Source organism: Mandrillus leucophaeus, unplaced genomic scaffold (genome assembly GCF_000951045.1).
Source record: "Mandrillus leucophaeus isolate KB7577 unplaced genomic scaffold, Mleu.le_1.0 Scaffold119, whole genome shotgun sequence".
Lineage (NCBI taxonomy): Eukaryota > Metazoa > Chordata > Mammalia > Primates > Cercopithecidae > Mandrillus > Mandrillus leucophaeus.
This window is the reverse complement of record NW_012100209.1, coordinates 4,303,522-4,327,997: the sequence shown is the minus strand read 5'-3', so window position 1 is coordinate 4,327,997 and position 24,476 is coordinate 4,303,522. Positions and strand designations below refer to the sequence as shown.

Sequence of the window (24,476 nt, the reverse complement as noted above, 5' to 3'; positions counted from 1 at the left end):
TCCTGGCAAGATAGTGCAGAGTACAAGGAGTGAGAGAGAAATGGTCAGATTCTGAATAGGCTTTGAAGTTGGAATCAGGATTTCCTGAGAGATTCAATGTGGAGTTTGTGAGAGAAGTCGAAGATCGCTGCGTTAGTTTTGGGCTGAAGATCTGTAAGGTGGGCCTGCCATGAGGTGAGATGGGAAGGCTGCAGTGGAGTTGAATTTGAGGGAATAGAATTGTGGGGACCTAGCCAGGTATTAGGAGTAGGTTAAATTAAACTCAGAAGGCGTTGTGTGCATTGAGAGTATGGGGAGACAACCCTTGAACAATGGAATCATTAGGCATCTGGTGACCCCTAGTGGACAAATGTATTCTTAACTTGCAGGGCATTCTAGCTCAAAATTACACTCTTGAAAATACTTGTTACTTAGGCATTAGTTTTCTTTTGAACAAAGTGAGAGTAAGTCATGCAGCTATTTCTTTTCTACCCATGGTGGATGGGAAATCTTATCAGATTCAGCATTTGAAGGCTAGGGGTGCAAAACAAGTTGAATAGGAGGTTGACAGTTACCTGTTACCCAGACACTTTGAAGTGTTCATTGTGTCAGGAGTGCTGGGGGTAGGAAAGAGGTTTGGAAATGAAATTCTGAGAATTGGGAAAGAATCAGCTGAACTGTAATGGTCACTTGTGGGTGTGAGGAGTATGAGGGTGGAGAGTGGAATGAAGTTGGGAGAACAGGTGGTATCGGGAGAAATGTCAGTGGCTTGTCACATACTTAACACCTTTCCAGATCAAGTAAGTAGGCGTCAGTAGTGCTCGTTAATTTCCCCCAACCAACTTTCTTTATATTCCATCACTAAAGCCAGAATTCTGGAGTGGGTCTGCAGCTGCATCAGGATGGGCAACAAGTCTTACGAATTATTTCCCTGAAAGACCCTCTTGATTTCTCCCTTCTCCATTCCCATTCCCACTATTTTAGCTCAGACTCTCAGTGTTGCTTGTTTGGACAACTTTGAGCCTCTTCACTGATATCCCGGCCTTTCGTCTTTCAACCTTCCCAGCTAATCATACTGTTACTTTTCCGCTTAAAACTTTTTACAGGGACTTCCTATCCTTCAGGATGAAATCCCACAAGGCTGATCACAACTGATCTTGCCTTCTCCCCTCCCACATGCTGTTGCCCTCAGTCCATATTCCAGGAACACTCAACATGTAGTTTCCTGAGTGCATCTTTGCAAAGCTGTCCATCTGCCTGTTTCTCTCTACAAGTCCGTCCCACACTCTGTTCTCAAAGTGTTTTCTTTTTCCTATGTCTGTGTAAGTGCCACCTCCTGTAAGATTTTTTTCTGCTATCTTTCTCCTCCCCAAAAGTTGGGTTCTCCATTTTCAGAATTATCACAATTTGTGCCTCATTCCCTTGGCATGTCTCTCCCTCTGTTGTAATTATAGGTTACGTGTTTATTTTGTCAGTTTCAGAGCTGCCCAGGACCAGGTCTTACTCATGATTGTAGCTCCAGAGCCTGACACAGGGATAGAATAAGCACTCAGTAAGGGAGTTTTAGATGAGTTAACAAACCTGTGGTAGAATAAGCACTCAGTAAGGGAGTTCTAGATGAATGAACTGTGTAGATGACACAAGCTCTGTAGGGAAGGAACCATCAGAGCACTAAAGGAATTAGGAGGGAGAGATTGTAAATAAAAACTTCTGTTTCTAGGAAGCACTCTGGTCCTTATCAGTCCATTTCTGTCTCTTAAAAGGCTGTCTTGAAGCATAGTATGGAGTAATGTAGAAAAGTGAACATCTCATAAATACAGTTTGATGGAGTTTTACAAGCTGCACACCCATGTCATCAATGCCCAGATAGATAAATGGAACATGACCAGTACCCCAGGAAGCCTTCTTCCTGCTCCTTCCAGTCACTGTTCCCTTATCCCACTACCAACATTAATCGTTAGCCTTACTTTTGATCCTTATAAATTTGTTTTGTCTGATTTTGAACATCATATTAAAGGAATATTTCAGTGTATACTCTTGTGTCTGGCTTTAGCTCAACATTAATCTGTGAAATTCAACCATTGTTGCTAATGGTTATAGATCAGTCATTCTCACTGCTATACCCACTTCATTATGTAGTATGCCACAATTATCTATTTGCTGATGAGCATTTTGGAGGCTCCAATTTTGGCCATAATGAACAGTGCTGCTATGAATTTTCTTGTATATGTCTTGTGGTGAACCTAAGTATGCGTTTCTGTTGGTTATAGACCTAGAATGGAATTGCTGACCCATAGGATACGGATATATTCAACATTAGTAGGTACTAACAGTTTTTCCAAAATGGTCATTTCAGTTTATATTCCCCTTAGCACATATGAGAGTTCTGATTGTTTCACATCTTTGTTGAGATTTGGTATTTTCTTCTTTTTTAGCCATCCCTTCATATTTGTGGTGGTGTCTCATCATACTTTTTGCCATTAAAAGTATTTTGCTACTAAAAATATTTCCCCATTAAAAAAATTTCACCACTAAAAAATATTTCACCATTAAAAGATATTTCGCCATTAAAAATATTTCACCATTAAAAAATATTTCACCATTAAAAGATATTTCACCATTAAAAATATTTCACCATTAAATAAATATTTCATCATTAAAATATTTCGCCATTAAAAAATTTCACCATTAAAAACAGCTTAAGGTCAAGTATTCTTGTCTTAGAAATGTTTTATTTCTCTAGTTGGTTAAAATATTTCTGACTCTTGAATGGAAAATGATCTTCAGTCTTTAAGGTGACTGAAATGGAAAAATAATTCATTCAGTTATCTGTCCTGTTACATTGACTTTGCTTTAAATTCTAGGCATATTTTGCTTTGAAAAATAATAGAAATAAAGAAAGGCATAAACCTGGAGACCTTCACCCAATGGAAAAATAAAGTCAACACTGTGTATACCATTTCTAAGAATAAATTGAGCACCAGCTTTAAAATAATGAAGATATTAAACTATAGTATATATAATTTAACAGATACAGGATTATTGTTTCCACTTATACTCTTCACTGGCTTGTGATTAATTTTTTGTTTATTTGTTTTTTTTTTTGTTGTTTTTGTTGAGAATGTTCAAATGTGGAAATCTTGAGCAAAATATTTATGATATAGGGAAAATGTTCATAGCTATTTATAATTTGGGTCCACATTTCAATGAGTATGTTAATCTCTCTTTTAAATACCAGAATGCCCTCTTTCCTTTTTAGAAGAGAAAGAGCTTCTCCATCCAAATCTTCTTTTGGGTCAGTATATTGCCACTGCATTTATGTGTTCCCTCAAAGCATAGGACAAGAACCAATTCATCTCTTTGCTTATCTTCTAACTCGGAATCACTCTGTAGCCATGAAAATAACAAAAGGTGTGGAGTAAAACTGTAGGGTGAACATGGGTGTGAATATTGGCCGTATGTCCCTTACTGCCCAAGACCTTGCCCTGTGCGTGCCCCGACCCCACAAAAGAATCACTTAAACTTCTTGAGTTTTAGTTTCCTCAACTGTAAAATAAAAGGGTAGCTACCTTGCAAGAGTTTTGGGGTTATGGGAGACTGAAAATGTGGATTAAATGCCTATAAGAGAGGATTTATTTTTCTTTAAATTAACCAAGTTTTATCTCTTTGAAAAGATGTAATAGTGTTCTGTCAGATGCTCATTGGTAAGCTCCCTTCATTTTCCTTCTAGGGTTGACAATTTTGGTTTGGGGCTTTTGCTTCGGTCCAACCAGATAAAACGCATGATCTCTTCATATGTGGGAGAAAATGCAGAATTTGAACGACAGTACTTATCTGGTGAATTAGAAGTGGAGCTGACACCACAGGTGAGAAGATTTGCTTTTATAGTACTAACTTAAACTTTAAAAATTCATTTTTTCTCCCTAGAAATTTCGCTGTGCAAGAGAGGTAAGGCAGAGGGAATACTACTTTGCCAAACCAAGGAATTTAGTTTCTAAGTCACTCCTGTTGATTGCTGAAAGATTAATATTTTCTTCTACTGTATACTGAAAAAGGAGATATTTCTAAAAGATATCCAGTCTTCAAGATAAGGTTTTAAGTTTTGCACTGTAATGTGTATTGTGCCAGAAGCATACAAAAAGGATTTGCTGGAATGTTTGAGAGTCATCCTAAAAAGTTAATTTATATGAATTTATTTTTAATGTTTTTTGAGGTGGAGTCTCACTCTGTCACCCAGGGTGGAGTGCAGCGGTGTGATCTCGGTTCACTGCAACCTCTGCCTCCCGAGTTCAAGCAATTCTCCTGCCTCAGCCTCTTGAGAAGCTGAGATTACAGGCATGTGCCACCATGCCCAGCTACTTTTGTTTTCTGTATTTTTAGTGGAGACAGGGTTTCACCATGTTGGCCAGGCTGGTCTTAAACTCCTGACCTCAAATGAGCCACCTGCCTTGGCCTCGCAGGTGTGAGCCACCATGCCCCTCCAATTTCTATGAGCTTTAGAACTAGAAATTTGTGAGTGATCTGGTCTTGCTGAGACACATCAGAGTGAAGCCCGTGAAAGGTGCAGGTGACTATATCTGAGTGAGTGCTGGGATCAGAACCTAGATTTCCAGGGAACTGGTGTTACTACAAAGCAAGCGGTTACTATAATTAATCTAGCAACTTTTCATTCATTTTCTGTATCATCTCTTAACTAATTGGAGTTATTCATAAAGAAAGGAAAACTTTTTGAAGCCTTTAAGTAAAAGAAGGGTCTACAGTTTTCTTTCATTTTTGACATGCTCTGCTCTCAACTCTTGAACTGAGTCACTCCGCTTTATTTTAGTCAACAGAAAATACTGCCACTGACTTTGCCAAGTTGGTAATAATATAATTTAGTAGATTTTAAAAAATTAATAATTAAATCATGGTGTGTTTGTCTAGAAAGCACACGTGGGGAACTATTCTGAGGCTCATGTATTGTAGTCACACCTGGTCACTCTATAGCACTCTTACCTGTACATACCATAGCACTGCACTGGGCTTGGTATTTATTCCATTTTCTCAGTTTTTTGAAAAAGAACAAAAACCAAAAAACCCCAGAAAAACAAAGATGTCTTAGTCTGCTCAGGCTGCTATAACAAAATATCACAGACTGGTGGCTTAAACAACAGAAGTTTCTCACAGTTCTGAAGGCTTGGAAGTCCTCCTTGGCTTGCAGATGGCCGACTTCTCACCGTTCTTGCATGGCGGAGAGCATGCATGCTCACACTCTGGGTGTCTCTTCTTGTAGGACCCTTCTTGTAGGAACACTAATCGTACCAGATCAGGGCCCCACCTTTTTGACTTCCTTCCACCTTGATGACTTCCTTATAGGCCCTATCTTAATACAGTCACATTGGTGACTATGAATTCAACATATGAATTTTGGGGAGAACACAGTTCAGTCCATAGCAGTATTTTCACATGATAGGTTGAGATACAGTATTCTTTGGGTTGTGGAGCTATTGAAAATTAACCTTTTGATTACCCTTGGTATCTTTTATGTTACTCCTTATTTTGTCAGAAAGTATGTACATCGTTGTGTGTATATATATATATATATATATTTTTTTTTTTTTTACAGTTTTTCCTCAGGCTAAGAGAGGTCAGTGTCTCTTTCCCCAACTTAGCGGTCCATTAGTAAACACTGGCTCTGGCAGCTTATCTTGCAGCCTGAAGGCTAGGGGGAGGAGTGTCAATGGTGGGGATCAGGACTTCTTTGGTGGGTGAAGGTAAGGAGCTGGTGGCACCTACGGAAGGCCTGTCTGCAGAAATAGTCTACTTTCAGGCCCTTACCTAGTATGGTAGAAGGGGAGTATTCAGGAACGGTATATATAAAACATATTTGAAGGCAGGGAGTAGTATTATGGTAATTTTGATGATTTAATTTTTTGTGAATGTTACTAACTTCACAACACAAGGTAGAGTCATCTCTTTCCATTGACTAGATAATCAGTTATCTGGAAGATTTTCAGTTATACCCCAAGTCTCTCTTTCCCCAGAATATTCCACCTACTTGAGTGACTCAATGTCTCAAGTACCAATTGTTAGTTTCTTCTTCAAGTTGAATACTTAGAGTCCTGTTAAAGTAGAAAATAGTTTTTAAGGTTGGGACAATATGAACACATCATCATTAATACCATGAACCAATTCTTTTTTTTCATAGAGACAGATCTCATTATGTTGCCTTGGCTGGTCTTGAACTCCTGGCCTCAAGTGATCTTTCACCTCCCAAAGCACTGGGATTTACAGCCATGAGCCATGGTGTCCAGCCCCAATTTTTGACTATTGACTAGCCTGTCAGTTTTCTAGTAAGACTGTCATGTAACAAGGCTATCACAGTAAGCTTCAGTGTTAGGAAGGGTGTCAAGGTTCAGGGCCAGAGTTGATTCCTTAGGGAAAACGTGGGTAGAAAAACAGTTGAGAGTGAGAGAACTAGGGAAACTAGTCTTAAAATCACTGGTACCTAGGAAGAAGAGTCACCCATGGGAAAGATGACGATCCAAAGAAAATACAAAGAAACTTTGCTTGCAGCTGTTTCTACTCTGAAACGATTTGATGTACTCTTGGCTTTTAAAAACCAATTCACCTGTGTGCCATGTTTTTCACTTTGTTTTTTTTCTTAGACAATTTGTAGATAAAAATACTTATGAAAATGTTTTAAAATAAGCTCTAAAATTTGAACACTTTACATTATTAACTTGAATAAAATTTAGCATACCTACATAGAGCATGAAATAAAACAAAATTTAATTGCATTACTTAATGTATATATGTAAAGTTTCATAATTCAGATTTTAAAATTGACTTAGAATATCAAAAATAGACACATTTGAAATATGTCAAGAGATCATTGGGAGGTATGGAAACTGAAAGCATGACTATACAAATAAGCAGTTACATTTTGAATGCGGATTTAGAATGGATCTAGAGGGACAGTAACTTCTTAAAATTGATCTTCTAGCATACAATATTAGTGAAATACTCATGCTAATATACAATGCTAGCTGCTTTTTAGAATTATAAGCCTCTAGAGAGTAGGAGCCATGTCTAAATGTTTGTGTTCACATACAGAAGTGTGCTTAGTGAACTTATAGGGTGTTGGTTGCTCACTTGTAGGGCACACTTGCAGAGAGGATCCGTGCAGGTGGGGCTGGAGTTCCTGCATTTTACACCCCCACAGGGTATGGGACCCTGGTACAAGAAGGAGGATCGCCCATCAAATACAACAAAGATGGCAGTGTTGCCATTGCCAGTAAGCCAAGAGAGGTAAGAAACACTCTTATCCAGATTATGCCAGGATCCCTCTTTCCACGTGGGATTCTGGGTGGACTCATTGGGCAAATAAGTGTAAAATCACCTCTGTGTGAGAAAAAGCACTCATTCATTTTCATAAACAGGTGAAAATCTAGCTAAATCTAGGCATCTACTAGCATTTAAAATCACATAGAGAAACTAGAATAAAAAGAAGGAAAAAAGGTGTAATCCACATGTGATGTACTAGTCAGGGTTAGTTACTTGAACTGATTTTATGGTAGGCTTTAACAAATTGAGAAACAGTTGTACTTGCTGATTATGCTTATATGGAAAATACAGCAGTTGTGATATGCATGCTAGCAAACTCTTTATGCTCAGGCCCGTCCTAAAGTGACTGTAGGAAGAAAAATACAAGGAAATAATATGTTTGTCTGAAACCTTGAAAGGAACTGTTATGATAGAATAGAGAGATCATATGATCACTTTTTATTTTGTATCTTGGACACATTTGAGCTTTTGACGGAATAACCTACTTCCATTTAAAGTGCTGAGTAGGATGGGGTACATTTATTGTAGGCAACATCACTTACATATTATAGAAGAGCAGAACTTCAGATAAAGGTATTTGAGATGCTCAGATTGGAGAAAATTTCAAAAATTACACTGGCCAGTATTTCATTACAGTATCTTTCCATTCTGCTTGTCCAGATGGCCAAAGAGAGTTCACACAGGTTGCAGAAATGCTGTACTTATCTCTGGGGAAGTGAACATAGTAAATCAGGGGATCTCTTATCACTTTTCTGCATATGGGGATGCTGGCTCTGCCCCTCCCATTCTAAGGAACGATCAGAGGGAAGATCAGAGGTCACTGAATACGTCCTTTGATGTTCAGTGTTGGTCTCCAGCCGTGTCTTCCATCTGGAGACATCTTTCTGTTGAGAGTGATCTATGTGGATTCAAAGCTTTTATTAATGTGTTTTTTATGTTTTATCTTTTTCCTTTACTGTCTAAATAAGTTTAAAAGGCTTCTTGACAAAGTAAAAGACAGGAGCTTAATTATTAAAATGAACTGTAGTAGTATGTCATAAAGGTTCCCAGAAAACTTGTGATAAATACTTTGATAGCTTCCTAGAAGTTGGAGAATTAATTCACCTTGGGAAAATATGAGACTAAAATATTTCTTTATTCATTTCTGCCTGGAGTCAGGTGCCTCAAACTAGTAGTTTTGTAATTTTGTCTGAATTCCCTAGGAATGTGACAGATAATTTATTTCTTAATTCTTAGCACTTTCTTTTTTTTACTTATAGTAGGAAGAAGTGAGTTAATTTCTAAATTAGTGATATTTATTGAGGTCCTACTCTTTGCCTAGCCCTGGTCTAAGCACTGTGGTAAAATGATCTAGATCAAGTGCTCCTACAATTGAAAGAACTGACAGTGAATGAATAAATGCATAGTGTCTATAGTGGAAGTACTGTGAAGACAAATCAAGTAGATTAAGGGCAAAGAGAATTAATTATCATTGGCCAGGCAGCTGGTATTCCAGATTGGTGGCCAGGGAGAGCTTCTCTGGGGAGGTGACACTTGGTAGAGACCTGAATAAGGTAGCAGAACGAGGCAAGTGGAGATAAGAGGGTTTGTGCTCTATTTAGAAGGAAGAGTAAGTACAAGGTGCCGAGGCAGCTACAGGCTTGCGGTGTTTGGGGCACAGGAGGGTGGTGAGCCTGGAACAGCACATGAGACAGAGAGTGATAAGGATGGAGACTGAAGAGAGGCAGGAGCCAAATTCATGCAGTTTGAATTTTACTGGACATAGTGGGAAGCCTATGGATTTTGAATAAGGGTGAGAGTGATGTAATTTGAGTTGTGTTTTGTAACTTTTCACTGTGGCTGCTGGGGTGGTGGTTCTTGTTCTCTCTCTCTCTTTTTTTCCCCTTTTTTGAGACAGAGTCTCACTCTTGTCGCCCAGGCTGGAGTGCAATGGTGCTATCTTGGCTCACTACAAGCTCTGCCTCCCGGGTTCACGCCATTCTCCTGCCTCAGCCCGCCAAGGGCTGGGACTACAAGCACCCGCCACCATGCCCGGCTAATTTTTTGTATTTTTTAGTAGAGACGGGGTTTCACCGTGTTAGCCAGGATGGTCTCGATCTCCTGACTTCGTGATCTGCCCACCTCGGCCTCCCAAAGTGCTGGGATTACAGGCGTGAGCCACTGCGCCTGGCCTTTTTTTTTTTTTTTTTGCTAGGAAGCCAAGAGCAGAAGCAGTGAGAGAGGGTTTAGGAGGCTGTTGTGTTAATTTAGGTGGGAATGGAAGGTGGCTAGACCAAGGTGGTAACAGTGGAGTTTGAGAGAAGTGGTTGGAATTGATGTTACGTTGATGGTAGAGCTCACAGGATTTGCTGGTGGATGGGTAAGGGGTATAAGAGGAGTCAAGCATACTGTGTAAGATGAGTGAAGCATGGGCCTTATCAATGAGCTCTGTTTGGGACATGGTGCATTGGAGATGTTCATTAGACTCCAAGAGGAGGTGCTTAGTGGACTTCAGATCAGGGCAGAGTCTAGAGCCAGGACAGAGACTTTGGAGGCATCAGCATGTAGTATTTAAATCTATATACTAGATGAGTGTCTAGGGGCTGAGTGAAGATAGAGAACACCTCGTTGACATTTAGAGATTGGGAAGAGAAGGAGCAGCAAAGAGAAATGGGAAAGAGTGACTAGTAAGTGAAGAAGAAACCCAGGGGCATCTGGCAACTTGAAAGATAACAGAAATTTTAAAAAGAAGAAAATGATTAACTGAGTGTGAAGAGGTTGGTAATACAGGACCTGGAATTGAATAACTGGATTTGCAAAAACAGAGGTCATTGACAACTTTAAGAATTATTCCTTTTTGGAATAGAGGGGATGAAAATCTCATTAGATTTGAGAAAGAACCAAAAAGTGAGGAAGTGGTGACTATGAAATGTACAATTCTTTCAAGTGAGTAAAATAGCTAGTTTGATAAAACCAATTCCTTCCCCATTTTTAAATTTCAGTAAAACTAACACTCAGCAACAGCTGTGTAGACATACCAGAAAATTATGTAACTGGAATATAAAAGAAGCCTATTTATTGACTTTGCCTTACATTTGCATATATTTACCCCAGTTTTCTAGATCTATGTGTAAAATACTGAACTATCGTTGTTGGTATTTACAGTGATTTTTGAAATACATAAGCCATTACAAAATAACTTAGTATATTGATATGTGGTTCAGAAATATCTTTCATATAATTTATCTTAGTTCCTATAGTAAGATCCTCATTCATCAGTTATTCCCTAAGTTCATTAGTCTTTTTTCTAGCAGGCAACTTGGTTAATGTCTTTAAAGTAGCTTTTATTTAAGAAAAGTTTTGTTTCAAACCGTGGTTGAAGTAAATGTACCAAAATTTTCTATAGCAGCTTTTTGTAAAACGCAGTCTGTTTTTCCACTAGGGGGTGCAATAGGGATGAGAATGGAGTTCTGCATTCCCATGGCTCCATTTTGTGCCATGATGAAGTGTGGCAATGGATGTTTTTTAATTCCTGGAGATAAACCCTCAAGAATAAAAGAACATGATGGCAAGACAGTTTTGCTTTATGTTCTTCCCCCCAAAATTCATAGTATAATTAAAAGGCAATAAATATAAATAAAAATCAATAGCATTCCCTAGACCAGTAATGTCAGAAGAGTAGATAGGAGCAAATGTAATATTCACAGTAGCAAGAGAAACCACTAAGTACCTATAAATAAAACTAAGAAAAATATATAAAGCTTTTATGGAGAAAATGATAAAGCTATTGAAGGAGGTCAAAGAAAACCTCAGTAAATGGAGACATATACTATGCTCATAGGTGGGAAGATAGGGCATGTTGGTTTTCTCCAAATTGACTGATTCTGTGAATCCCATTTAAAATCTCAACAGGTGATTATAGGTTAATGAGGATATCCGAATGATAGATTTTTGTAACTGTTTTATGTAGAAAAACAATATTGCATAGACCATTTTATGCAAACTGTTTTTTTCAGTGGGAGGGAAAGAGGGACTATTTTTCGTATTCAATATATAACCTGTACATACAAATAGTAAAATGAGAATAGTCTATCCCTCAGGCCATAGAACTTTCAGTTCCTCAAATGCACACGTTTTCTTTTGTCACTAGACCTTTACTTCTCTGTTTCCTTAGCTCCCCTTTGACCACTTTGACTAAGTCCTTTTTGCCTAACACTGCTTATCCTTGAAGTTTCTGAGATGCTTTTCCCTCTGAGAAATTTTCCCTTGCTAAGCTTTGTATCCTTATTATCTACCTCTGTCAGAGTGTCTCTATCAGAGGGCCTCTATCACAATCCAGACCTGTGCAAATACCTGACAATGCCTTCTCCCTCTTCTGCAGGTGAGGGAGTTCAATGGTCAGCACTTTATTTTGGAGGAAGCAATTACAGGGGATTTTGCTTTGGTGAAAGCCTGGAAGGCGGACCGAGCAGGAAACGTGATTTTCAGGTATTGTGATAGTTTTAAAAACACTCGTACATATCAGCAACTCTATGTTTTCTAAATTATGATTACAAAAATGGACATCAGAGCGAATTTGCAGTTTAAAAATGTATTTCGGAAATGGCCCAAGATCATACATGCCCATGTGTATTGCACATATATAGGTGTGTGCAGGCCTGCTGGTATGTCCACTTGTGGGAGTCTGTTTGGACTGGTTGATATCCATGTTGCACTGCTTGTTAAATATTTGAAGTTATATGCCCTTTTATATAGGCTCATCCAATTGTTTTTCTTCTTGTGTATTTTAGTTGCCAAGACCAGTTACACGTTTAGAAAATATGACATCATACAATTTAATTTAATCGATACTCTAATTTACATGTGTTGTCTTAAAATGTCAAAGTTAATTTGATATTTTGAAAGGATACTGCTAATAATCTTTGGGGTCAGTCCTTCAGTCCTTTTAGTGTCTTCTAGGAAATGCTTACAAAGGTCCTATCTGAAAAATTGGTTAACCTTTATAATGCTAAATTTTCAGTCCTCACTCTCTGGTTAGTGACAGACTTTATAGATTTTAAAATCTTTTGGTTATTCTAAGCATAGTAAGTATTTATTTCCTGGATTTATAGATTTATATAGTTGTTTTTTGAGGATTATGAAACCTTCGAGTGTACACTTTAGAGTTTTCCAAACTGATCTTGAAGACTTTACGTATCAGTTTACAGAAATCATTCTTTTGCTCATTTATCATTTGCTGCTTTCGATTAACAATTTTTAAATCTTTAGCAAATGCAGTTTTGGTGCAATCACAATTAAGTTCTCAGTGATACTCTCATACCGCTTTTTATTTCTGAAGGACTTACGAGATATTAATGCTCTTTGATTTCTTTAATCTAGTCAGTTTTTTAAAGTACAACTAATTTTGGCAATAACAGGAGACATTTTACATCATCTTTACCTTATGTGACACGTTTGTGTAATATTTACAAATGCTTAGTTGCTTTTTTAAAAAGATTAACAAAATTGTGTACTACAAAGCAGAAAGGAATTATTGAAAATATTCCCACATTTATTCTGTGCTACAGTGCCTGGCTCTGGTATTTAAAGGCTGCACAAGGGCTATTCTAGGCACTGACTTTATGCTGGTAGTTAATGAGTTCTGGTGTGAAATGAAAGCTTGCATCACCAATGATCAAGTGACCTTAGGACTGACTTCATATTTAGTGGGACAGCTGGAACAGAAGTCTGTCTAGGTTATTCAAATGAGGGACTTGGGACTCCTTTGCCTCTGACCATTCTGCCCTTGGAGCTTTTGATGCCTGGATGTCTGGTGGGATCTAACCCAGCAACTTGTGAAAGTTCACGAGGGCTCCTTTCTCAAGGATGCTCCTATTCGTGTACTAATTCTTCAATCTGAGCAAAAGAAATATTGGTGGCTCAAAAGAGCTAGTAAATCATAGCTGTGACTTACTTCCTTCTACCAAAGAAATTCTGCTGTCAACCTATATTCCCAGAGACAAAAAGTATATTTTAATTTTTATCATTAGGGGAACTGTATTGAGGAACATCAGAGTGCAAAACCATCAGCAAAATTGGCACCTCTTCGAAATTTTTACACCTCAAGGTCTGATGTGGGTGTTGTACTTTCAAAAACTTCATCAGAAAATGATTCTCCAGAATTATCTTTATAGGTGACTCACAAATTATCAATGAATGTTTCATTTAGTTTCAGCAATAGGCTTCTTCTCTTCAATAGAGAATGTAATTACTATACCTTCTCATGTGAAGCATTTGCTACTTTTCCTTTCTTAATATTTTAATGAAAGCAAGTGGTTGAATGAAATATTTAACTAATAGGGACAAAGCATACTTGTTAAAAGATTAAGGGAAATTAACTTAGATTTATTAATATTCTTTTTTTGTTGTGGCTATATGTTGAATGTGAAAAAATAGTTCCTCTTTCCCTCAATCCTGTTCAAAACAAAACTATATACATTGAATAAAGTAGTTATTATTTTTTAAAATTTATGAGATATTTATGAAACTTTATTAATGGAAAATATGATACACTCTTTTTGGAAAGATTCTTAGATTCTTAGTTCATAGAAATTCTAATCTATAAACCCTTAAAGGTGACAGAGATGTTTAGTTTTGGTCTTTTCCCCCCAACTTTCTTTTCTCCTCCACCCCTGATGTAGGAAAAGTGCAAGAAATTTCAACTTGCCAATGTGCAAAGCTGCAGACACCACAGTGGTAGAGGTAAGAGGTTATTTTTGAATTCTTGGTGTTAATTATTTAACTTGATGTTAAGTATTAATTCAATAAAAAGTACCACAGTTCATTTGTTTTCTGGATAACAATGACAGATTTTGTTTTGTTTTGTTTTGGAAGTGGATCCATTCTATCTGAATATATAATAGTTAAAATTTTGCTGTAACTTCAGCTTTCTGGTTAGATAGGGTCTCACTAGAATGCTCTCTTTGGGAATCAAGCAATGGGACCAGCTTATAAAAGTCCTTTGATCCTTAAATGAAATAGATCTCCTTGAGTGAAATCCCAAGATGAATTTATGTATGTGGAATCCCTGGAAAATAGTAAATGTGTCAGAAGAAGTTCATGATCTTACTGTGATCGATTTTGTGACTTTAAGGGAAGAGCGTTGCACAAATAACTACTTTGAGGTGGTTCCATTCAGAGCATACTCAGGCACTGACTGTCCTTTGAGTATCTCAGTATTTGGAAGAGGCTTGAATAATTCTGTAGCCTTCCCAGGCTTAAGGATCCAGGGCAGAAACAGGGGCTTATACCCAAACTGTGCCATTTTGGTTGTAACATACTGAACCTCAAAGAAGACTTCAAATGGTTCTCAACTTGAGGCCTTGAGGATCAACTTGGAACCGAATTTTCATGGGAGTTTGAGATAGTTTTTCCTTGGGAGGACTTTATAGGACCCCTATTGGGATCTGGAATTGAAAATACATAGGTTCCTTAGTGATTTTTCTCATGATGGCAGGTGTTGTATGTGGTATCTTTTGATTCATTTATACAAGTTTAAGGTAATGTTTCATGAAGTCAGTACAGTGTATTTTGAAACAATCAAATGTTAGCGTTTTGTTCGTTTCTTGGAAAAAGAAGTGTGCTATTTTTAAAGTGCTGAGGTATATGTTACTTTCAACCGAGGCATGGTGGTTCCTTTTGCAATGGCTTTACATTTTCTGCCTTTAAAATGGATAATGTGGCTTACACTTTCTGTGTAACCTGTCTTTAATTTATTCATCCATCTTAATGACCTGTCCGTGGCACACAACTTTAGTGTTACTGAAAAAAGACCTACAGCATAGCTTAAAATAATCAATATTTTTATACCCTGTTGACTTCCTGTATTTCTGTAAAACTGTCAGAAACCAGTATTTCTTCCCAGAGTACAGAGGGGCATTATGCATTATCCTGGGTGAAGTTCTTTTTAAAATTTTTCCTGTTATAATCTGGTTCTTTTCAGTTCATCTCATTTCTTACAAGAGCAGAAAATAACCTTGTGTTGAAGAATCATTGTAGGTATTAGGAAAGAGAGACTCTTTTGGCCTAAGGAGAGAAAATCCTTTAACTGAGCCTACAAATGTAATAAAGCCTGCCCTTCTGTGTCCTGGAACAAACATCTCTGATGGATCACAGAATGCTTTCCTGGTAGGCCAAGACACACATTAGGGTCTCTTTCAATACAGTGATGTGGGCAACCACTCCTAATTCACTACACTTTCCAGTATGGTAGCCACTAGCCACATGTGACTTGTAAAATTAAAATTATGGCATGGTGGCTCAGACCTGTTATCCCAGCACTTTGGAAGGCTGAGGCAGGTGGATCGCTTGAGCCCAGATGTTGGAAGGCAACATGGTGAAACCCTGTGTCTACAAAAAATTACAAAAAATTAGCCAGATGTGGTGGCATGTGCGTGAGTCCCAGCTACCCGGGAGCTGAGGTATGAGGATCACCTGAGTCCAGGAGGTCAAGTTAACTGCATATTCTTCTGCATGCAAAATGCTAATAATGTTAGCTACTATTCAAGCATTTACTATGTGTCAGTCACTACCATATTCCTTATGTGCATTATTTTAAATTCTCACAATAGTCTTATGAGATAGGAATAATAATTATCTTTATTTTAGAGGTGATGACTTAAAGGCATAGAGAAGTTAAGTTATATACCCCATATCCCACAGCTTAGGTGGAACCAGGATAGACCCACAGAGAAACTGATTCCAGGGTGTCTACTCTTTTCCATTATGTTATGAAATGCTTCCATATTATCTATCAATGGATGCTTTAAACTCTCGGAAGATATCTCCAGAAGTAGCCCATTTGAATGCTAACTATTAGATACAAGCAAATAAGGAGGTTTTTTTTTTTTTTTTTCCCCAGCTTATTTTTCTGTCCCAGACCTTCCTTGACAATTATTTCAGTTGTAGTCTTTTTTTTTTCTTCCAGTACCGTCTACCTTAGAGATGTCTTTGAGAAAGACATCATCCTGTGTTCAGTGGCCCCGTGCATTCATTCAGTCTTTCTCTTGAACTCTTTTCATTCTGTTGTCTAGCCTCTTTGACCTTTAAGCTTTTTACGTATTTCTCTACATGTGGTGACTGAATGTCTGTTTTAGTACTATAGTATCTTAAGCAGTGGGAGGCATAACCAGCGTGACTACACCCTATATAACATAGTCAATGGCGTCTTTTTTTTTTTTTTTTTAAATAAAAAACTCTTAGCTCATCTCCTTTCTTTTGAATTGTAGAATCTGGATTAGAGCTTGTCTCTTAAAGCTCTATGCCAGCATCTTCACACTCCACAGTGCTGTATATTCTCAACCTTTCTTCTCCCTGGTGATTTGAGTTTTGACTTGAGTTTTAGGGAAGATAGAACTATAAATATTTAAAGTACTAATAATGATTCCCTTAGGCATCTTAAATTTGTTTTGGATTTGGAAGCAGGGTGGCAAAGGAACATACCTCTTGCTTTTCTGTTTATAATTTTTAAATTATATAATTTACAGCAAGTGTTTTACATTGAGAAGTAAATAAGTATGTTTATTTCTAGACTCTGCAAAAGGGAAACATTAGTCCTTTTTGGCAAAGTTTTTTTCAGATGTGTTCTAGACCAAGGGCCCCCAACCCTCAGGCCATGGACCTGTACAGGAACTGGGCTGCAGAGCAGGAGATGAGTGGTGGGTGAGTGAACATTACTTCCTGAGCTCTGCCTCCTGTTAGATCAGCCCTGGCATTAGATTCTCATAGGAGTGGGAACCCTATTATGAAGTGTGCATGTGAGGGATCTAGGTTGCTCACCCTTATGAGAATCTAACGCCTGATGATCTGAGGTGGAACAGTTTCATCCCAAAACCTCGCCCCCACCCAACCCCCATCTGTGAAAAAGTGTCTTCCACAAAACTGATCCCTAGTACCAGCCAAAAAAGTTGGACCACTTTTCTAGACAAACTTATGAGTTGTATAAAACCATAGAGGTGATCACTTATGTGTGTTTTTAACAAAACCAATATGAACATTACATTCATATTTATTTAAATGTGCAGCTATTTGCATGCTTCCCCACAAAGCTGTGACACAGTTGATGCTGGCTGTATCTTCCTACCCTTCTTATAGACCTGGGTAGCTACTTGGGAAAAATAGTGCATATGGGCACATATTGCCACACATGCCAGAGAGATGTTTCTCTTTTCAGTCCAGACAGTGTTATTTCTGGACCTCCCTCTCTTTGAGTGAGGGTGAAGTCTTCCCTGATAAGCTTTACAAGTTCAAGTGCAAAACCAGCCAGGGAATGACTCTTGGGTGTTGCCTTCCATGTGTATGAAAAGGAGTAGCAAGGACTCTTGAGTCTTCCAAAGGGAACTAATTGGGCTGTTTCTCAGGAGGAATCCTGTTACTGTGTTCAGCTTTCAACTCCCTATGAGCCCCCCTGCTAGTCTTCTGTGTGCATAAGCTACCATCCAAGTTTTTCTGGAAATGACCTATTTCTATTTTTTTTTTTTGAAGGAGCCTATAATAGAAAACCAATGGGGAGGGATGAGAGTGCTTCACTCAGGAAACTGTTGATGCTTTGTCTCCTGCAAGCAGCCTGGCATGCACGTGCTGTCAGAAAAGGTTGTCTGACTCAGCCACTGAAGCTGCTGAGGCTGCCTGTGACTGAAATAACCTCGCTGCTGTGGATTTCTTTGTGCTGTCAAGCTTGTGCTATGGCTAGTTTACAAGACGGCAAAGGTTTACCCAAGGCTCTTTCAACTATTTTAGTTAACTTCAGCTTTCAGTCAAAATAAGTATATTTATCATGACATAAATATACTTACTTTTATTGTATTTATATTGTGGTATGTTTGCCTGTAAAAGAATTGTTTAGATGATACGATATTTGGTGCACACAAATATTTACAATAGCCTGTGTGGTTTATGAAGTACAATATAAACTGAATATCGGTGAACCCATCTAATATAAGAATTAGAGGTTAATGGACATGTAGAAAATTGTTTTCAAAAGTGATATCCTAAGACTTATATTTATAAGAGCCAGGCTTCAGGGAGCTGCATCTTCTGTGTTCTGTACCAGTGCCTGGCATGTGGCATCGTTTTAAAATTTTTAAATTTTTGTGGGTATATAGTAGGTGTATATATTTATGATTATTGGGCTGTTCAGATTTTTAATTTCTTTCTGGTTCAATCTTGATAGGTTATATATGGCTAGGAATTTATTCATTTCTTCTAGATTTTCCAATTTATTGGCATATAGTTGCTCCTAGTAGCCACTAATGATTCTTTGAATTTCTTACCAGTTGTAATGTCCCCTTTTTCATCTCTCATTTTATTTGGGTCTTCACCTCCACCCCCACCCCCACCTTTGTTAGTCTGGCTAAAGGTTTGCCAATTTTGTTTATCTTCTCAAAATACCAACTTTTTGTTTCATTGTTCTTTTGTATTTTCTTCATTTCAAATTTATTTCTGCTCTGATCTGAATTTCTTTTACTAGTTTTGGGTTTGGTTTGCTCTTTTCTAGTTCTTTAAGTTACATCATTAGGTTATTTCTTTTTCTTTTTTGATGCAGGCACTTATAGCTATAAATTTTCCTCTTAGTAATTTTTATCTGATGAAATGTTCTATAGATCTCTATTAGGTTCATTCTATAGTGCAGATTAAGTCCTATGTCTCTGAATTTTCTTCCCGAGAAATCTGTTCAATGCTGAAAATGGGGTGTGGAAGTCTCCAGCTGTTGTATTTTAATCTGTCTCTCTTTAGCTCTAATAATACTTGCTCTATGTATCTGGCTGTCCCAGTGTTGGGTGCGTATATATTTATAATCATTGTATCCTCTTGCTGAATTGACCCCTTTATCATTATATAATAAGCTTCTTTGTCTCTTCTTACAGTTTTTCTCTTGAAATCTATTTTGTCTGATAGAAGTATAGCTACTCCTGTTTTGTTTTGTTTTGTTTTGTTTTTTGGGGGTTTCCATTGGCATGGGATATATTTTTCCATCCCTTTATTTTTGATCTCTGTGTATCTTTATAGGTGAAGCATGTCACTTGTAGACAACAGACCACTGGGTCTTATTTTTTTCATCCATTCAGCTACTGTGTCTTATTGGAGAATTTAGTCCATTTACAGTCGGTGTTATTATTGATAAGTAGGGACTTATTCTTGCCATTTTGTTTTTTTGTTTTATGGTTGTTTTGTGGTCTTCTTTCTTTCCTTCCTTCCTGTCTTCCTTCTAGTGAAGGTGATTTTTCTCTGGGGTGCTTTGATTTCTTGCTTTTTATTTTTTATGTGTCTGTTGTGTTTTTTTTTATTTGATATTGGCATGAAACTTGAAAACACTGTCTTATAACCCAGTATTTTAAACTGATGAAAACTTAACATTAATTGCATAAACAAATGAGCAAAAAGAAAACTAATACAAACTACGCTTTTTTTTTTTCTTCTTGAGACAGAATTTTGCTGTTCTTGCCCAGGCTGGAGTGCAGTGGCAAGATCTCGGCTCACTGCAACCTCTGCCTCCTGGGTTCAAGCGATTTTCCTGCCTCAACCTCCTGAGTAGCTGGGATTACAGGTGCGCCACCACTAATTTTTTTGTATTTTTAGTAGAGACAGGGTTTCATCATGTTGGCCAGCTGGTCTCAAACTCCCGACCTCAGGTGATCCACCCACCTCGGCCTCCCAAAGTGCAGGGATTACAGGCATGAGCCACTGTGTCCAGCCAAAACTCTACACTTTTACTTCATCCCTATGCTTTTTAATTTTTTGTTTCTCTTAATTTCTTATTGTGCTATGTCTTGAAGTTATTGTAGTTATTCTAATTGGTTCTTTATTTAGTCTTTATGCTTAAGAGTGTTTACACACCACAGTTACAATGTTATATTAATAATATCCTGTGTTTTTATGTGTGCTGCTTATTACCAGTGAGTTTTGTATCTTCAGATGATTTCTCTTTTGCTCATTAACATCCTTTTTTTTTTTTTTCCCCAGATCAAAGAACTTCCTCTATCACTTTTTGTAGGACAGGTCTGGAGTTGATGAAATCCCTCCCATTTTGGTTGTCTTGGAAGTTCTTTATTTTTCCTCCATGTTTGAAGGATATTTTGCCATATGTACTATTCTGGGCAAAAGTTTCTTTCCTTCAGTCCTTTCAATATGTCATGCTCCTTTCTCCTAGTTTGTAATGTTTCCACTGAAAAGTCGGTTGCCAGACATATTTGAACTCTGTTGTCTGTTGTTTCTTTTCTCCTTTTCTCTTACTGCTTTTAGAATTATTTATCATTGATTTTTTGGAAGTTTGATTAACTCCCAAAAGGTAGCTTTGGAGGTAGTCTTCCTTGGGTTAAATTTGCTTGGTGTTCTATAACCTTCTTGTACTTGAATGTTTATCTTTCTCTAGGTTTGGGAAATTTTGTTATCCCTTTGAATAAACCTTTTACTCCTATCTCTTTCTCTACCTCGTCTTTAAGGCCAGTAACTCTTAGTACTGGCCCATTTGAGACTATTTTCTGGATATTGTAGGTGTGCTTCATTGTTCTTTATTTTTCTTTTGTCTCCTCTGACTGTATTTTCAAAAACCTGTCTTCAAGCTTAGTGATTTTCTTCTGCTTGATCAGTTCTGCTATTTAAGATACTCTGATGCATTCAGCAGTATGTCAGTTGCATTTTTCAAATGTAGAATTTCTGCTTGATTCTTTTAAATTATTTCAATCTGTTAAATTTATCTGATAGGATTCTGAATTCTTTCTTTGTTATCTTGAATTTCTTTGCATTTCCTCAAAACAACTATTTTGAATTCTGTCTTAAAGGTCACATATCTCTGTTTCCCCAGTATTGGTCCCTGGTGCCTTATTTTGTTTGGTGAGGTCATGCTTCCCGAGGTTGTCTTGAGGCCTATAGATGTTTGTTGGTGTTTGGGCATTAAAGGGTTAGGTATTTATTGTAGTCTTTGCAGTCTTGTCTTGTTAATACCTTTCCTTGGGAAGCTTTCTAGGTATTCAGAGGGACTTGGGCTCCAATCATAATTGCTGTGGTTTTTGTAAACTTGTAAGAGGTATTGTCTTGATGGCCTTAGTTAATATCCAGAAGAATTTTCTGGGTTACCAATAGAGACTGCTGTTCTTTTCCCTTACTTTCTTCCAAACAAGTGGACTCTCTCTCTCTCTCTCTCTCTCTCTGTGCTGAACCCCCTGGAACTGGGGGTGTGGTTAGTCAAACACACCCCTATGGCCACCACTACTGGGACTGTGCTGGGTCAGGCCTAAAGCACTGGGTTTTGCCCAAGGCCTGCTGTAACTACTACCTGACTACCACCTATTTTAACTCAAGGCCCTGGGGCTCTACAATAAACAGGTGGTGAAGCCAGCCAGGTGTGCGTTCTCACCTTCAGAGCTGTGAGTTCCCCAAATGCTGTCTGATTTTTGGTTCTTGTGATGGTGCTTTTCTGTGTACAGATAGTTGTTAAAATTTGGTACTCCTGAGGCGTGGACAAATGGCTTCGTTTCCACCATCTTGCTCCACCACCTCTCTATCTCTTTTTAGGAGACTGATCAGAGGAAAAGATCATGGATGTGTCTGCCGTCCTGCCAAGCAGACATGTAGTGTTTCTGGTTGGTGAATGAGGAAAGGTAAAGATTGCAGTGTAACTGATAATACAGATTTTCATTTTAAATGTTTATTTTGGAGGATAATGAACATATACAATAGTAACCAGAGGAGTATAATGTACCTTCATGAGCCCAACACCTTAGCTCCAGTGACTATCAACCCATGGTCACTCCTGCCCCATTCACATCCCCATCTCTTTGCCTTCTCCCTCCGTTAATTGATTTGAGGCAAGTACCAGATATTACAGTGCAAAGATAGTTTAAGGAAAGTTCACTGATATTCAAATTCTAGTGTACTAGGTATTTTTATAGGTTCTGGAAATATAGCAGTGAACAAAACAAAATTCACTGCTCTCATGATGGAGTTTATGTTCTGATGGTCTATGTTGATAATAGGATGAATAATAAGTAAAATTTGTAGTATATTTGATATTGCTAAGTGTTAAGGGAGGAAAAACAAAGTGTGAAAAGGTGCCTGAAATGTCAGGGAAAGAAACTGAAACTTAGGGTGGTACAGTGAAAGGCCTTGGTAAGATGACTTCTGAGTAAAGACCTCAAGAGAGTGAGGAAGCTAGATTTGCAGCTAACTGATGGTGGAGCCTTTTAGGGCCAAATGAGTAGTATGTGCAGAGGCCTGAGGCAAGAGCATCCGTGGTGGGTTTGGAGAACAGGGATGACAAACTATTTTCATTGTATGGTCGTAGGGTGTGGAGTCTCAAGAATTAACTTTCTCGAGAGTAATGGCAGTATCTTTTTCAGACGTTGTGACTTTTGACATTGGAGCCTCCTGGTATTTGTGACTCTGGCCCTGTTTGGAGAGCTTTGTGTTAATAATTCTTTGTGTTAATAATTCATCATACATTATCTTAGAAGTAATCAAGCTGGTTGTTTTACTTTACAATAGAAGGTGGGAACACAGTGGATTTTAACCAGGTGACTTAAGCACTAAAGTGGATCCTGTGAACATTTAATTTTCATTATTAAGCAGGCCAATTAATGTATCAGTGTTTTAGAGATTTGGGCCATCTTGCTTCCTGCTTTAGAGAAATGAAAATGCCTAAGGAGTAAGCATAATTCCTTCCCTCTTAAATTTTTGTTATTCTTTAGACTGCTAATCCCTAATGATACAGTTTTAAAAGCAGTAGAACTCGTAATTTTTCAAGAGGCAATAAAAAGAAAGTTGGGGTAGGAAGAAAAATGAAGCTTCTGTCCATATAAGACAAAGACTTCTCACCATGTTGAAAAACGTCATTAGATTCCATTTCAAGAACACACACATCCATACACAGGCTCATTCCTGTGTGAAATACATTCACACATAAATATCTCTGACATATGGAGGCATATTTGTGAGAACTTGGCTGAAATGTCAAATTTGGCATTCACTGTGTGAACTTACTATGCTACATGCTCTTTGCTGCTCTTTAGAATTTACCTGGTTAAAGCTCTCTATTTCAGGTAGCTACGTAGAATGAGGTTAGCAAAAAACTGTTCCTAATCTTCTTGAATCTACTCACATGGGCCAGTTGAGTTGAACACTTGACACAAGTTCTTTTAAGAGAAAAAAAATAAGGTGTCTGTTTGATACAATATGGAAAAAAGAAATACCTTCCTTCCACCAACCCTCCCTGAAGAATCCTTAGTCCTTCGGCAGAATACTATCACCTTCCTAAGTGTTAACTTTTGGGATGGATGTGGTGAATGATGGATATCATTTTACACAGGTTGATTTTTCAGACATGGTAAATTATATAAAATCTTCAACTTATATTTATTTTCCTTATTGTTTTTCAGTTATATATTTTACTTGTGCTTTTAGACTTTTTAAAATTGATTACTAAATCATTCTTAAAGATATCTGTAAATTCTGTGCCACATATTTAGCCAGGTATAGAATGCTTTGAAAATATAATATCCTGACATAAGCAGTATTTAAAGACAATTCATTTGTTTCCTTGAGTTTTCATGAAATGCTAGGTTGGTTTGAAAATATTTGGATGCTAATGAAGATGTACTCAATGAAGACATATTGTAGTTGAGTAGTTTGGCAAAATAACCTAATAGAATTACTGTTATGTTAATATTTGCTGTTTCTACCAAGGAAGCAATAAATATAAAAATATGGACTTGAATGAATGCCTAGTATTAACTTACTGCATTATTTTACATACGCTTGTATATTAACAAATAAATATAATTCTTAGCTTAATGACCTTTTACACCCAGAAGAATAGCAGAATAGAAATAGTTTATTGGTAATAAAAATGTATTAAACAAAGTGCTAATCTTGACATTTTATTTCTTGTTGCTTGGTAACAATGCTGCAGCTATGTGAGAGAGTTCCATTATCTCAAGTACAATGGACTTCATTGCATTGTGGGGTAAAAATACCAATTACAGCAAGTCATTTGTATGCCATTATCCTTACAAAATTTTGGAGCTATTTTTTATAGTTTGTATAGAGATCCTAAAAGAAAGTCATTTAAATAATATATTCCCCTTTCTTGATGGAGCGGTGAATTTTATCCTAGCTATTTTTGGCTTTTTGTCTTTAGTTATAGTTTTTCAGGCCTCAAA

At 37.5% G+C, this 24,476-nt stretch overlaps 1 protein-coding gene across 2 annotated transcripts in view; it reads left to right on the top strand.

Moving 5' to 3' along the window:
* OXCT1 (3-oxoacid CoA transferase 1) overlaps positions 1-24,476 on the top strand; it is a 151,654-nt gene that overhangs the window by 14,969 nt on the left and 112,209 nt on the right. The window contains exons 4-8 of one of the 2 annotated variants that reach the window (XM_011966404.1): positions 3,710-3,845; positions 5,585-5,605; positions 7,120-7,269; positions 11,666-11,772; positions 13,965-14,025. In XM_011966404.1, the coding sequence (XP_011821794.1) occupies positions 3,710-3,845; positions 5,585-5,605; positions 7,120-7,269; positions 11,666-11,772; positions 13,965-14,025 (475 nt within the window). The remainder of the gene's footprint in view (positions 1-3,709; positions 3,846-5,584; positions 5,606-7,119; positions 7,270-11,665; positions 11,773-13,964; positions 14,026-24,476) is intronic. The other variant, XM_011966412.1, reaches the window with a different exon arrangement.